This window comes from Camelus bactrianus, chromosome 34 (assembly GCF_048773025.1).
Source record: "Camelus bactrianus isolate YW-2024 breed Bactrian camel chromosome 34, ASM4877302v1, whole genome shotgun sequence".
Taxonomy (NCBI): domain Eukaryota; kingdom Metazoa; phylum Chordata; class Mammalia; order Artiodactyla; family Camelidae; genus Camelus; species Camelus bactrianus.
Window position 1 is genome coordinate 10,104,535 of NC_133572.1, and position 16,751 is coordinate 10,121,285.

The 16,751-nt window shown below is 38.5% G+C and overlaps 1 protein-coding gene across 2 annotated transcripts in view; it reads left to right on the forward strand.

Moving 5' to 3' along the window:
• Window positions 1-15,064, forward strand: part of DERA (deoxyribose-phosphate aldolase) — an 82,332-nt gene extending 67,268 nt beyond the window's left edge. For both annotated transcript variants that reach the window (XM_074357651.1, XM_045510280.1), the window contains exons 7-9: window positions 9,437-9,549; window positions 13,915-14,064; window positions 14,385-15,064. In XM_074357651.1, coding sequence (XP_074213752.1) covers window positions 9,437-9,549; window positions 13,915-14,064; window positions 14,385-14,441 — 320 coding nt within the window. In that variant the 3' untranslated portion in view covers window positions 14,442-15,064. The remainder of the gene's footprint in view (window positions 1-9,436; window positions 9,550-13,914; window positions 14,065-14,384) is intronic.
• Window positions 15,065-16,751: the final 1,687 nt, after the last annotated feature.

The following is a 16,751-nucleotide window of genomic DNA, read 5'->3' on the forward strand; positions in this document are numbered from 1 at the left end:
CTTTTGTTCGGTAAAATGTATTTCTAAATCCATTTTAAGCAGCTATTTCTTCAATTTGAGTAATTTTCTCTCAAGTTAATAGATCCCACACAAGCACACCTGACTTTTAATGTTAATCTATGCTATATATTCCAAACTTGCCGGTGACAATAGAAAGCACAATCAAAATGAAATTCAGTTGTTTAAAGCATATCTAGCTTGTTATTTTGTTAAAACGCTTCTTCATTTTTCTCTTCTTCGCCGGAATATAGTGATACCAAATCACATTTTACCTTGTATTGAGGTTCCATCTACCTCTTCCCTCCCAGCAAATGCGAAGGAAAAAGAACGTGTTAGATACGGTTGTGTCATTTTAAGATAAGATGACTTTAAAACTACTCTGTCAATAGAGAACATTTGCTTCACATAGGCAATCCCTACATCAGTACGTTCAGCTGTAGGAGCGAGCCCAGACGGAAAGCATTTTGATTTTGAGGCATTTGGCATTGGTAACTTGATTTATAGATGGATGTTTTCATTTTACACTGAGTATAAAACACTTTCCTGTTTTACCCAAACTATTATACCTCTCCAGTGACAATGCCCGTGTGTATTTCTAGCATTTTCTTTTGATCATAGGTTACAGGCCTGATGTCATGGATCTCATTTTTTTTCTTCTCAGCAATGCCACCAGCTCTCTGAAAAACAGAGGGTAATGTGATGGAGAAAAGATACAATTTTTTTTTTAGGTAGCCAGACCAAGAGAAAGAGAAAACAAATGTAACTTATGTAACTAAGTCATTTTACATCTGTTGGTACAGAGTCCCATAAATGAAAGCTTTGTCTTGTACTCTGCCGTGTCCTGAGTTTTTATACCACCCCTAGCACATAGTAGGTGTTCAGTAAATACTAGTTGAAGGGGTTGGGTAGGATGGTTGGGTTGAGCACAGAGCTGTGAGCACAAGTCATACACAGTCATGCATTTATAAGTGTAGTTTTAGAGTTACTCCCACATGTTTGAAAACTAAAAGTAAGGCCAATTCCAGACAGGATTAAGGGACTAGTCAGCTGGCCAGTTTCCTGGGTTGCTAATCCAGAAGAGGCATTGAAACCACTGGAAACATTCAAGACAGGGAAACTTGCATTTGCTAGAATTTCTCTATAATACATAATTTGGATTGGGCGTAAGACATTCCTATGGACATGCTCTTTTGTTCTCCAAAGGGATCTTTGCTTTCCTAAGACGGGTGGGTCCAGTTAATTACAGAGCTTTTGTTTGGCTGAGTGAAGTATTCAAATTGGAAGGGGCAGAGCCAAAGTTTTTGGACAAGAGAGAATATAGTTAAGTGCTATCACCAGGAATCTTCTTATTCTACTTTTAAGCAGAATTAAGCCTTTTTTGTTGTTCCAAATGAATTTAAAGCAACATGTAAAGGATATTAGTTTAAAAGGATATCAAATTGTAGCCTATGCAAGGTGATTACAAATTTTGGCATCTCACTGAAGCCCTAGACTGGTGCTGCCTAATGGAGATAAATAACTTAAATACATTTTAATAGCCACATTAAAAAAGTAAAAAGAGACAGGTGAAAGTAATTATAAAGACATTTTATTTAACCCAATAAATCCACACTATATCATTTCAGCACATAATCAATTTGAAAATGATGAGTGAGATATTTTACATTCTGTTTTTTATAGTAAGTCTTCAAAACCCCATGTGTATTTTACACTTGTGGCCCATCCCAGTTTGGACTTAACCACTTTTCAGGTGCTCAGCAGCCGCATTGGTGAGTGACCACCATATTGGACAGAGCAGTCCTAGACTGTGCACAGAGTAAAGTCAGTGACCCCAGTGACCATCATTGCTCTGGTCCTTAAAGACCTTTTAACCAGAATTCTCTCTTTGGCCAGCATGAAATTCTCAGTGTTGGTGCCATTCTTAAAAATGTTTTTAAGAGGAACTGTTAAGGAACTATAATGATAAATGCGTTGAAGTGTTTATTTTTCTTCAAACGTAGTGCTGTAGGTTGTTTAGTGCTTGAATATGAATGTCATTCATCTGATTAACCTTATGCATAGAGTGAAGCATTATCAGTGGGTAACCATATCTTACCCATAGCTAAGAGTTACCCTGTAATCCTTAATGACGATGAGAGGGGAGGTCTGGATTATGGGTGTCACACGTGGGAGCTGGTGGGAAACCACTTGGACAGATGACAGAGCAGCCGTAGGACATGAGTTCAGGAAAGGGGTGAGGGGCGGATGATTCTATGTGCTTAATCTGTCAGCGAATTGATCCTTTTATTTAGACTTAGTTGTACTAGTTCCTTTTCCAACCCCTTTCTCCCTCATGAACCACACTTCCTTTTGTTTTAAATTGAGATGTAATTCCTGTAAGAAAGAATTCACCTTGAAAGGGTGCAGTTCAGGGGTTTTCAGTATATTCGCAAAGTTGTGTGACTATTCCCACCATCTAATTTCACAATCTTTGGTTTTAACTGCAGATCTTCTAGGGCTCCTGCCTTTAACTCTGCTTCCTTGGTAACTTTACTAAGAGGGAGAAGGAAGGAGAGCGGTGAGAACTAGGACGTTACAGCATGATCTGGGGGCGCCCATCTCTGAGCTGTTCACTTTCTGTGGACACATTCTCAGGAGCATTAACACCGTAGTAAACGTTGGAGAAGGTTTAGAGCTCCATTTAGGAGGCATTCTGTCGTTTCCCAGTTGGACTCTTGGCCCAAAAGGCTGGCAATATGGCCTTGTCAACATTTGACTTAAATAGTCATTGTATCAAATTGGTAAAAACAAACAAACAAACAAAAACCAAAAACTAGAGTTATTTGACAAATTAATTTAAATCTACTATAAAATAGATGTTATTTTCAAAATCTGAAAAATTAAGCAGTTTAAGTCTGCTATAAAATAGGTGTTCTTTGCACTGGTTGGTAACTCATCTCTAACATTATGAGAATTCTGAAAGTCACGTCAAATAACGTAAGTTTAGACGTAACTCAAGGACCCTTGTTTGTGTCAAGCGATTCTAACGCATCTCTTTGTATGGTCAGCTTAATTGTTTAGAATATTCTCCCTGGGACATTACTGGCAATTACCAAGGATTATGTACTCAGAGTTCCCACCTTGCATTTCATTTGAATCATCCTGTTCTGCATTGTTTTAAATGGGCACAATTTTTTTTTTTTTTAATGGAGGGAAAGGCTACTGCAAGCAATGTGGTTATCGTGAGCTAATCTTGCCTTCGGGGTAGCAGAGATATGTTCTAACTCTGAGATTGTGATTGCTTTGTGATTGCCCTTCTGCTTGAACATGCCTTACTGCTGAATTATGATGCTCTGTTGCCTTTTTCACGTGATGGACTGGACCACACGAGAAGTGTTTCCAGGGCTCACGATTCCAGTTGAAGGAAAGAACTGAGAGAGCTGGTGTTTTTCTTTTTTTTTCTTTCCTTCTTGGGCTTTCCTTTCTGTTTTAGGAAGCATTTCCCCCACTTTTCACAAGGTTAGCCAGTATCCCTGGATCATGTAAGGATGGCTTTGTGGTGTAATTGTCTCCGGGCTAAGTATGCGCACCATATTGATACCTTCACAGGAGCCTTCTGCTTCCATCCTTACTCTGGCCGGATCTTCTACCGTGCGCTGATCTTTATACCTCACCCCGAGTTATTATACAATATCTAGGAATATGGTTTTGATTTTGGGCTTCATATTTTTGTACAGTATATTTTTTAAAGTGTCCCACTGCAGATTGCAAATATAAATTAGTGTCAGAATTACCATACAAAACTCTCTTGCTAACTTTAATCAGTAATTTCTTACAGAGCGATAGAAAACATGGTACTAATGAATAATGTGCCCAGAAGCTCTTATTATAGGGTTGGCGTGAATTCCACTTAATGACAAGCTTTCTCAAGCAGCAGTTGATTTTAAATCCTATTTTTCATTAGGGAGGTATAAAATGTTAATAACACCTTCTGTTGAGCTGTTCTTTTGTAGCATGGTAGCATATATCTTCCATGCTCACCAAGACTTTCTTTAAGATCCTACTAGTAACTTCCTATCTCATAAATAAGATTTGTTCAGGAAATAAAAATGTATGTTTTCCCATTGTTAGCTATATGTTTTTCTAATAATCACATCTGAAGCTTATTATGCAGTAATAGCCTTAAGATATTATTTTTTTTTAATGTACTACTTTGGTCTTAATGCTAGTTTTTAATCTCTTCTTGTTTCTATGAAGTCTGAATGAGATTTTCAAAATTGAATAATAATTTGATCCGTTAATCTTTTGAAGCTAGTAATTTTATTTTCCTCTCTTTGCAGTCTCTGAGGTTTGCAAATGAATAGAGCTTCATTACTGCAGTCTGCATTTAATAACCATTATCCATTATCTTGTAATTAAGACTCCCTGTAACGAATCATGAGGACAATGCAAAAATACATAGTACATTTCTTTAATGAACTGGAAAATGTTCATCTTGTTCTATTTAGTAATGAGTTGCTGAATAGTCATTAAATCCACTGGAGAATAGAACTAGATGGATTTTGAAGACTGTCTTGAGTTTGTGGTTAATCTATTAGAATTAAAATTTCATCTTCTATTTTTATCAACAGCTGATTAGAAGTCATTCTGTTTGACCAAATTGATTAGAAGACCATATACAAGGGCAGCTGTTGTTTAATGAAAGTTTTTAATGAAACTGTACCATGGAGACTTGTAATTATAGGCCTTAGAAAAGCTTTGAGTTGCTTTAGACCACGGAAAGTCTTGTGCTAGAGATTTCAAATTAGGAAAATAAAAAAAAATACAACTTAATATAATACTATAAATTTATTACTCATTTTAATTTCAACTAATCACATTTGAATACTAGTCTATTTCATGTGCTACTTTTGACTTTTCTGGCCTTTCATCTCCTAGTTTAGTTATTTCGTTGAAATTGTGGGCACTGATGAAAGAATATTTATATGGATAGCTATTTTAATTGTGTGATATTGTCACATAAGGTTTTTTCCCCCAAGCTGAGCAGAGGTGAGCTTGGTTAATGTCGGTTTCACATGAGCTCTGAGGAGACTCTGTGGTGCTCTGTGGTGTTCCTAATTCAAAGTCTAGCATTTATTTCTCTAAGGTAATTTTGTTTTAGCAGAAGGGCAAGGGGAGCAATATTAAAATAAGTAAAACAAAATGTGTGCCTACTTAGTCCCGCTGGAAAATCCATTGTTCTTTTGACACTTGTAAAATACTGGTATACTTTCAAAAGTCCTGTGTGTAATTAAAGCGAGGCCTCATTCCTGGATTTCAAGAAGTAGCCAGTGGTGTCCACCTGCCTGCTCTTTGAGTCTCTCATGTGGTCTCTAACTCTCAGTTGTTTCCCCTCAACCTATCCAACACACCAAACTTAGCATTGTAAGCACTGATTTCAGGTGATCAGGCCTCCTCTGTCCTAAAGGATTTTTGCAGTCACAGGTCCTAAAACACACACTGGCACATACACCCTCAATATCACCACTCCCCACCCCTGTGCTCCCTCTCCTTCACAGAGATGGGTCCATTTATTACTGTTGGGATGTGTCTTACACTTGCTGCGCTTTTGGTGTTTTTTCCTAATGTTGGTGTTCATCTACTTGCCCTCTCATCTTTCCATTTTATCTCTTCTTCAGGGTCTCTCCCAAATTCCACCTGTTCGATGAAGCCTTCCCCTGTTTCAGCTCAACTAAATCTCTCTGAGCCTTTCCAGTTCTTGTTGGCGATAATACTTACTTGGCCTAGATCCGTAACTACCTTACATACTGTATATAATTTATATCTCCATACATGATTTCTAGACAATAAAGGCTTGCCTTAAAATTTAAGGACTTCTGGTGCTTTGACATATGATGAGCTTGGAAGCTGTCATATCTGTACTTAGAGCAAGAAAAAGCTGAATAATTCAAATTGAAAATCAGGGTCTTTTCTTGGACCCATTAAAGAACTTAGGTCACGAGGCAAACTACCACCTTGAAATCTGCAGAGACAGGCATATCCTGAAGTCGCAATGAAGATCTGCTTACCTGCTAGAGCCATAAGCTGGTAGGAACACTTAAATGGTAATTTTGAACAAGTGTTGGAGGCTGTGTGTGACCCCCACACTTTTGTGGGTTTTATCTCCAGGAACCCCAAGTTCTCACAGTGAAGAGCCAAGAAACATCCCATTGGCTCGGGAAGGCAAAGAGGAAGATAATCATTGTGAAATATGCCCAGAGCGTTTTCCTTAACAAAGGCCCACCTTCCAGGGCAGAGACTTTGTTAGAGCCTTATCCCACCTGGGAGGGCGTTTCACACTAGTCTTCTGCCTCCACAGAGTGAGGAAGAAAAGGCAGAACACACTTGTGAAGGTTACAGCCCAGGGACACAGGCCCACTTAAAGACTGAAATTTAATAGTAAGATTGTTGAAGTGCCTCCTCTCCCCATGCATTATCATCACACCAGCTGGGGTCCAGTAATCCAGTGGATTACAGCTGACAGAGCTAAAAGACAGACACTCTGTCTGAGGAGAAAGACTTAGGAGGCCTGAAGTAAACATGGGAGACAAAAACAAGGATATTATAGGATTTGAAGACTCCGATACCTGTGGCTACAACCAGCATGAAGCACAGCCCAGCATCTAGCCAGGTTAACATAAAATCTCAGCAAAGTCCTATTTACCTCAGTTCCTATTGCCTGATACGTCACAGCTGACATTCAAGAGAAAATTACAAGAGATAATAAAAAGCAGGAAAAATGCAGTGTACAGACAGACACACATCAGAACAAGAGTCAGATATGACAGATATGTTAGAATTTCTAAAAAAGAGAAATTTAAGGTAATTCTGACTAATATGTTAATGATTTTAATAGAAAAGGTAGACAGCATGAAGGAGCGATAGGTAATATATACAGAGAGATGGAAATCTTAATAAATATTCTAAAGGAAATGCCAGAAATCAAAACCACTGAAATAGAAATGAAGAGTACCTTATCAGTAGATCAGATAGGGCTGTGGAAAGAATCTGTGACCATGAAGATGGGTCAAAAGAAACCTCCTAAGCTGAAATTTAAAGAGAAAAAAGAATGAAAAAAACAGAATATAATATCCAGAAACTGTGAAATAATTTCAAAAGGTGTAACTCATGTGTAATTGGAATACATGAAGAAAGGAAGAGAAAATTGAGCAGACAACGTATTTGAAGTAATAATGGCCAAGAATTTTTCATAATTAATGACAGACACCAAACTGCAGGTCCAGGAAGCTCAGAGAACACTTAGCACAATAAATACTGGAAAACGAACTAATGAAAAAGATACTATACCTAGATATGTAATATTCAAGCTGAAGAAAGCCAAAGACAAATAGAAAATTTTAGAAAAAGCCAGAGAAAAGTAAAAGGAAACAATCACAGTGAACTTCTCTATCTGATTTTAACACATGAGTTTTACCTATGTCTCCGAAATCAATTGCTTGCTCAGTATCTCTACTTAATATTTCTTGTGAATTTCATTCATCCCATCTTGTTTTCTGGTTTTCTGCAAAGCAGAATTGAATATTCTTAATGGCAAATGCACATTGTAGTCCCGCAGGAGGAAAGTAGGAGAAGAAAGTATGGGTGAAAAGCTGGGTGTCTCCATTTCAGCTTCAACCTGAGTATCTGTGATTTCTACTTTTACTATTTTGTGTATCCTGTATGAGATCTTGTGTGATTTAGTGATGCTAATCAAAGAATGTGAAAGCGAAATATATATATATATATATATATATATATATATATATATATATATATATCTTTGATATAAATAAATTATTATAAATAAATAAATGGAGAAGAGAAAAATCTCTCAAAAAATCTCTTATGTCAATAAGTCCAAATAACAAGTATAGTTACTCCTCCCTGAAGGGGTACGTTGCATCTCCCCATTCGTTAAATGTGGGATACACATAAGGACTTCTTTCCAAAGAGTACAGTATGGAAAATAGGGAGAAAGGGGTGATTTGGCAGACACCACCTCCACCCATGCTCAAGGGCAACTTTAATTATAAGTCATATTTATAGTATGCACCCTTGATATGGATGTGGTGAAAATGGCACTTTTCCTCAATGGTCTTCTTTCCCAAAAACATGTAACCCCAGTGTAATGATGAGAAGAACATTAGACAAATTCCAACTGGGGGAAATTTTACAAAATACCTGGCCAGTACACTTTACAGTTGTCAAGGTCATCAAAATAAGGAAAGTTTAAGAAACTGTCACAGCCAAGAGGAGCCTATGGAGATATGACAAATGTATTATAGTATCCTGGTTGAAACTGGATTCTAAGTAAAACTAAGGAAATCTAAATAAAGTGTAGATTTTAGTTAATAGTAATATTTCAATACTGGTTTATTAATTGTAACAAATAGACCATACTGAGGTAAGTTGTTAGTAATGTTATTCTCATAAGCCAGAAAGAGAAAGAAAAATACCATATGATGTCACTCATATGTGAATCTAAAAAAAAAAAAAAAAAAAGGGGCACTATGAACTCATCTACAAAACAGAAACAGACTCGCAGACATAGTGAACAATCTTACGGTTTCCAGGGAAAGGGGGTGGGAGGAAATGAATTTGGGAGTTTGAGATTTACAAATGTTAGCCGCTATATATAAAAATTAGATTTTTTTAAAGTTTATTTTGTATAGCACAGGGAACTATGTTCAATATCTTGTAATAACCTTTAATGGAAAAAAATACATGAAAACGAATATATGTATGTATATGCATGACTGGGAGATTGTGCTGTACACCAGAGACTGACACATTGTAATTGACTGTACTTCCGTAAAACTAGTTTTCACACACAGAAAAAATAAAAATAAAAATAAATAAAATATTTGCAAGTTGAAAATGTATGGCGTCTTTCATAAAAATCCCGATCTGGTTGGAAGATGGAGCTTTCATTACCAAACAATGCAGTAGATATCTGCTAATGGTGATTCTCCTTGTGTGGACACAGCTGTATTGTGTACTTTCCATCACACATAAGAAAATGAGGGGAAAATGAGTTGGCACTCTAGTTTTGCCTTAAAGTGTTACGATTTATGATATTAAGCACAGGGCATAAGATTGTTTCTGTTAATCTCAGCTACGCATTAAATAAACCAACTTGATTTTAATTGGTGATATGGAAATATGGAGGCAGGAGCCCCAGGGGTCAGTGAGAATCCATTTGGTGCCTAATTTAATTCATCTTACAGTAAGAGGGGAAAAAGTATGGACAGAATGATTTTAAGAACGAGTCAGTTTTATTTTTCCAATAATTAATGAAAAAATGAAGTTGCGTTCCTCAGGAAAAAAAGTTATTACACAACTAATTTCTTCTGCCAACTCAAAAGTATGAAGAATAGTTTTTTTCATTAACATGGAGTTTTTCTTCCTTTTGTTTCAGGATCAGATTTTATTAAGACGTCTACTGGAAAAGAATCAGTGAATGCCACCTTCCCAGTAGCTATAGTAATGCTACGGGCCATTAGAGACTTCTTCTGGAAAACTGGAAACAAGGTACGTTGTCGCCAGCACATCTTTCTTCAGGGTGAAGATAATGTTATTTATAAGCTTAGTTACAGCCACGATAACCGTCTTTACACGCAGATGGTGTAAGCAAGTTACCTTTATTAAGATAAATGTTAAATTTACCTTTTATTACAAAAGAATACATTCGTGGAGGAAAAACTGTGCGATTAACAAAAAATGAGTGAGAGTGTGGGAGTCGGTATGTGTGATCAAGATGTAAACTCACTTTATGTCCTTTTATTAACCGAGGACAATTTTATCACTGACAAGAGATTCCTAAATGGGTTCTTTAACGAACTAATTCTGCTGCAATGCAGAGGCTTTCTGGTAAGGCGTTGGCCGGCGAAAACAGGTTAATGCAGAAATTAAACTTCCTTGAGGAATGGAAAGAATTGCAGAGTAACATTTATTGAATGATAAGCTGTGGTGGTGATATGAAAAGTATGCAATATAATGGGAAATAATCTTTTCCTGTCATTATTGAAGGACACACATAAATTGGTTTTTCTGTTGGGAAACCCCCGGTCCAGAAAAACTTATTACTTTTAATAATATGAGGTGAAGAGAAAATTCTCGAGGAGATGAACTTATTAAACAAAATAATGAAATGCTGTGAAACAGCAGGGAAAAGGTAGCTAGACGTTATATAGCTCTTGAATTAAATATCCATTTTTGCGTTTTATGGCAGTTGGATGTGCTCTTTGGAAGACTGTTAAGCTGAGGAGGGTGTATGCTCGCTTTTGTCAGCTTTTCGAAAAATAATACATATTTTTTTTTTTGCAACATACAAATTTAAAAGGAAAAATGCGTATGAGGTGTTTCTTAAAATGAGTTTGGATTTTCCTTTTCACCTCAAGTTGCTTGTTTAGCTGCAAATTATCTCAAAGGATTTTTTTTTTTTTTTTTACATTATTGGAGAGAAAGGTAATTTTTTTTTTAAATGAGACTTTCACTTCCTGAGAAGGCATCTTTTAAAACCAATCTCTTGATTTCTGCTGAATGGAAACCCAAAAAAGAACCTTAATCCTTTGCCAACTGGTTGTGATGACTTTATATATGACTGTATTTCAGTTTACTTTGGAATCAGAGACCTTTTTTAGAATGCACCTGGGCTAGAGAGGAAACGAACTCCTTCCAGAATTTTCTCCTTCAGAATACCTTCATATCTTAAAAGAGTACAGATGAGATAAAGATCTACTGTGACCTACATAGGAAAGCTGACCCAACTTGAGTAACCTCTACCTGATAGCCTTTCTTCAGTGACCTGAATTTAAAAAGAAAAAAAAAAAAATGTAAGAAAAGCTATAAAAATGAGAACTCTAGCTTTGGGCCCCTCAAATAAGATCATCACCACTCACCAGACTGATGGGTCTTATTCTCAGTCAAAGAACATCCAGAGAGAGTGAAGCCTCTTATATTTATAGATGCCTGGGTCCTCACCCCTGAGTCCTGGATCCTCACCCCTCACTCCTGGGTCAGGGATAACCCTCAGGCATCTGTACGTTTCATAAGCTCAGTAGTCAGGACTAAAACTTTCCGTGGGGGAGTCAGTCCTGTTTTGTTTTCAACGAACAGTCAGTGAGTTGTTACCTGTGTGCTATGTTAACCTATATTAAATGCTAGGGACGCAAAAGTGAACAAGTCCCTTCCCAGAAGAACAAAGACTTTCAATAAAAGTTTTAAATGTTCAATGTTCTAGACCAGAGTAGAGAAGGAAGAACATTCTGCTGTATTTCATTATTCTCTCTTTAATTATATTGTCCCTTTCCTCAGCTAGTAAACAAAGTTCATTCTGGTTTTACTGAGAAACAGACAGGTACAGGTCAACTCATATTCATCTTAATCGCGTTTGATTTTACACAGAGAGGATCTGTGTGTGTATCTGCAAATCAGGGACATTTTTTCGGGTTGTTGACAAGCTGCCCAGGCAGCCTGTAGACTGTAAAGCTTCTACATCGTTGATTCAAGGGGTGTTTTGAAATGTGATGGGCCGCCTTCCAGACGATGATTAGTGTCACTCCCTAGAAGCAGAGGTTTGATATTTTATAACTGATTTCATTGCAGATTTATGTTTTCTATATTCTCTCCCATAAAAAAATAAGAGGATAAACTTATGCTAGAACCACTCTTTTGAAACATCGCCTAACGGACTTGCTGACCCAACTGAATTGTATAGAAAAATCTATGTGCAGCACTGCCTAATTGACTATGCTCCTATGATTAACATGTATGCTAATATCAGCTAATTGACTTTTTTTTTTTTTTTTTGCCTCATCTCAATCAATAACCTCACTCCACTTATCTCCCCTGCTCTCCCTACCTCCCCTCACTCTTACATGGTCACTTGGGCTGCAGGCTAATAGGCAGACGTGGTTAGATCTCTGCACGGCTGCTGCTTCGCTGTGTGATCTGTAACCGAGGCTGGGAAACCAGTTACGAGGCTTCTCCCAGTGTTCCACGTAGGACTGACGGGGGTCCAAACCAAAACAGTGGAAGCAAGCGCAGAGAGGGAAGCGTGCGTGTGGGAGACAGAGGAGTCCAGGGGTGGGATTGGTGGGACTCCCGTTCACCATCGGGTGTGGTGCGATGAGAAAGCTGGCCAAGTCCAGATTAACCAGGGGTATCTAGCTCGGGTTTGTTGACCTAAAGTAAGTAGATGGCCAGATATTTCTCTGGCAAAGATGGGTTTCCTCAGGATCAGCAGAGACCTGCAGCTGTGGGTCTTGAGACCATGACAAACCACGTGCAAGTCCCTCGCAGGGCAGAGGAAGTAGAATATTTTCCTGGAGAGGAAAAGGAAGATGGGAGGGTATGGTAAACCGCGTCTGCGGCTTTTCGTTGGCTGAGTCCTTGCCAGGAAAGAGATGTCTTCCTTCTTCCTGTTGGACTCTGTTATCCCGGGAGTGTAAGTCTAACTCCCCCTTCTGGTCTCCCAACTCTATTTAATTGAGGTTTATTAATGTTTAACTGGTTGATGAGGGGACCGTTGACTTACCCTTCTCTGGCATTCTGTTAGCAGCTGGTGCTGCCTGTCACAGCAGCCCGACTCTTGAGTGGCCGAATGCATGAGCTTTCGTACTTGGGCTTTGAGTGTTTTCTCTACCCGATAGTCAAGTTCTGGAGACAAGTATATCCAGAAAAGCAGGTTTTATTATAGAACACATTTATCCTTCTCTAATGGGCTCAGGGACATCATTTGTGAACATCAGATATTGGCTGAATTGCGCTGCTTTGTGGTCACCTTCAGAGACGACTGGAGCGTGACGTGTCTTTCTCTCCTGTGCTTATTGAACTGGTCTGGCTGCTTTATGTAACTCTGTCTACTTACAACACAGAAAAAAAGTCCCTGCGGTTCAGCTGATTAAAATAACTGTCACCTCTCCTTGCTGATTGCTGTTACTTTAGTTAGTGTGACCTCACTGATTCTCTCCTCTTGTTTTACTTCTTTTTTTTTTTTTCCCCATTTTTAAAAATTGAAGTATAGTCCATTTACAATGTTGTGTCAGTTTCTGGTGTACAGCATAATGTTTCAATCATACATATACATACATAAATTCCACTTCGTATTCTTTTCCATTATAGGTTACTACAAGATTTTGAATATAGTTCCCTGTGCTATACAGTAGAAACTTGTTATTTGTCTATTTTATATATAACAGTAGTATCTGCAAACCTTTTTTTTTTTTTTTTGGAGGGGGAAGTTAATTAGGTTTATCTATTTATTTATTACTTTTGGTGGAGGGAACAGGGATTGAACCCAGGACCTCATGCATGCTAGGCATGCACTGCACCACTATACCACTGTATACTCTCTCCCCCAGTATCTGCAAATGTTGAACTCCCAATTTATCCCTTCCCACCCTCTTCCCCACTGGTAACTGTAATTTTGTTTCCTCTTGTTTTAAATCTACGTATGTATCTTTCGCAGCTCAGGATGAAAGGCTAAAAGGTGTGCATATCTACTGGCCTCCCTGTAGAAATGCAGAATGAGTGGGCTTTTGTGGTATCTGTTGTCCTGTTTATTGACACCACTCTTGTTGATCCCAGGCTCACAGCTCTAGCCTAGATGGTTGAGGGTTATGACTTTCCAATAAGTGAAATGTTAATGAGGGTTATTAACTCTCATTAGTGTCTCCTCAGAAGCAGTGACAGTCCTCTGATTAATCTTGGAAAAGTCATGTTGTAGTGCAAATGGGCGTGCATGGGAGTGATCTGAGCTCTTTTGCTGGGTGAAGTGAAATAGATTTTTAGAAAAGAGAGAGAGAGATTGGAGACCCTGTGTTAATGCCGGACCATTTTTTAAAGCAACCGCTTAACAGTATGCATGGTTTTCCTCCCCACCTCCCCTTTCAGGTGGGCTTTAAACCAGCAGGAGGCATCCGCAGTGCCAAGGACTCCCTTGCATGGCTCTCTCTCATAAAGGAGGAGCTGGGGGATGAATGGCTGAAGCCTGAGCTCTTTCGGATAGGGGCCAGTACTTTGCTTGCCGACATCGAGAGGCAGGTGAGGAGTCACCCATGGGCCTGGGAACAAACCAACAAGCATTTTTGAGAAAGAAATAAAAAGTCACTTATTGGGGTGTGGGAATCGGAGATGGAAACTCATCTGACTGACCTCATATGATCTCATCATATCCAACCTCTGTTTTCTTCCAAGCCAAGCTCCACCTCAAGGAGGTTGGATGGAGATTCTGCTGAAGCACGTAATAGTGGGGCGTTATAATAAAATGTTAACTAAAATTAATTATGTAAGAGTGTAATTATGAATTGATGTGTATAATAACGTAATAATTAATGATTGGCTAAACTCTGCTTTCCCCACAGATTTACCATCATGTGACTGGAAGATACGCAGCTTATCACGACCTTCCAATGTCTTAAACCAGCAACAAGTTCCGCAAAAGTTCTTCCCGACAGCATTTAAAAATTGTTTTTCTGCATGATTGCTAAAATTACCTAATTAAAAAAATGAGGGACTAGGTAACTGACTTTTTTCCCTTAACATTTCCATTGAATTTAACTCAAAGAATGAAAGAAAAACAACGCAGCTAACCCACACATGGTCCCCATTTCAGGCACATCTGAAATGGCCTTAAGTACTAGAAGATCTGCATTGTGGATTTTGTGGAGGTTTTCTCTAAGAAAAACGTTAGTGGTAGCTTTGACAACGTTAAGTTCTACGGAAACAGTGTTGGAGTTGCCCAAGAGCCCCTGCTGTGGCGAAAGAAAGCGCAGCATCCCTGAACGGCTCCTGTGCTCCCGGCGGCTGCGGGAGTCACTCGGCACTGATTTCCCCACCGAGAAAACCCATCTTTAATTTTTGCAACACAGGCGCTTTATTGTTTTGCTAATGGAATTTCTATCATTGTTATATGCAACTATGGATGTCACTGAATTTTTTAATTAAAAAATTCCTGTAGTTTATTTAAAAAAACCCCTTTAAGTTCTAATAATACATATTGAAAAGTTAATCCATTAAACATATAAAGAGGTTTTATCAATGACTTTCTGAATCCAGTAATCCTTGGGTATTTATCTTAGACAAAGTAGCTCAGTACACTATTAATAAATATAACTTATGTCCATATTCTGAAAGTTTTTCTGGGAGGGTGAATAGGGAAGAAGCAGGAGACACTAGCATAGCACTTAATATGTGCTGAGCTTTTTACGTGTATCAGTGTATTTAATCCTCATTTAATCTGTTACAGTAAGGTGGTGCAGTAAGGTTTTTAATCCTCACAACAGGAAGTACTGACATTATCATCCTTTTATACAGATGAGGGACTGAGGCACAGACAGCTTAAGCAACTTGCCAAAGGTCACAGAGCTCAAAGGTAGCAGAGACAAGAATCAAGCCCAGGCAGGTGCAGTCTGAGTCTGTGCAGTCACGCCAGGTATGTAAAACTGCCCCCCGGCACACATAGACACGTAGGCAGAGCCCGCTGTCAGCTAGAGGGACTGGTAATGGCTCTGTGGGCTACTGGTCCCCTTGCTCTGTCTCTCAACTACCCACCTCTGCCTTTTTTGCTTGCTAGCACGTCTATCACACTGTAGAACTTAAGTTTTCTTAAATGGCAATTTTCACGGAGAGCATCTTTTTTCCCTCCCCAGACGAGTCTACAGCTTCTCCTAAGTGGAAAACCCTGGCCTGAGAGTTAGTTTTAGTTTCATCTTCTCATCTGTTGAATTCTAGTTCAGCCTTTTCTTTCTAGCTTTATGACCTTGGTCCAGTCAGTTTACTTCTCTGGACCTTCAGTTTCTCCATCTGTAAAATAAAGGGATTATCAATAAAGGTGATATCAAGGTTCTTTCATACCTCAGACTATATTACCCTAAGGATAATTATAACACATCCAAGAAAATGGTTTATGGTTATAAAGAGAAAACGCTTTTGCAGCAATCTAAATTAGAATTTGCCTCTTGGGAGTCAATTACGCATGTCCCTCAAAGCACCTCTCCACCTGTGAATGAAATGATTAAAATAAGAACAGAAAAGAAATTCTGCTTCCCCCAGCACCTTAGCAGAAAGCGAACTCTTGACTTATGCCTTTGGATGTGGTCAGTGGCTCTAAATGCCATTTCCACCTTCATAACACGCTGGCCTGGGTGCCCACCAGCACAATGGCCAGTCACCTTTGGAGAAGAAACTTTTCAGAAACATAATTACATTCCATCACCTTTGAAGCTATTCCAACTTCACAGGGATTTTCCGTTTTCCTCCCATTAAACCCAGCTGGTCATTTCAGTTGATCAAGTGAACAGGCATCATTATCTGTAATTCTAATTTATATGAGGCATCCACTGAAATTGACCTCTGCGGACAATTACAGATTCACATAGGAAATTAAGACTGGGAGTCCCTCAAACCTATTAGAGGCTGATGAGCATGGCCTGATCTAAAGGTAAGTAATCATATATTTGGGGGACAATTTATTCCAAGGTCTGTTGGGCTGTTCATCAGGAATGTCTGCCCCTTACCTGGCTCTTGAAATCAAATGTAACACAGATGACTTTAATAGGAAGATGCTAGTCAATGTTGATTGCTGTGAAAACATAAGAGGAAGAGGTCATTTCTGAGGTGACTGTGATTTACTACAAGCAGATTTGTGTACTTCAGGACATAGGGAGCAGATGCTTTATACAATCAAAAAATGAGTTACTGTGTCCTGTGTTTAAAGCTTCTAAGTTAAT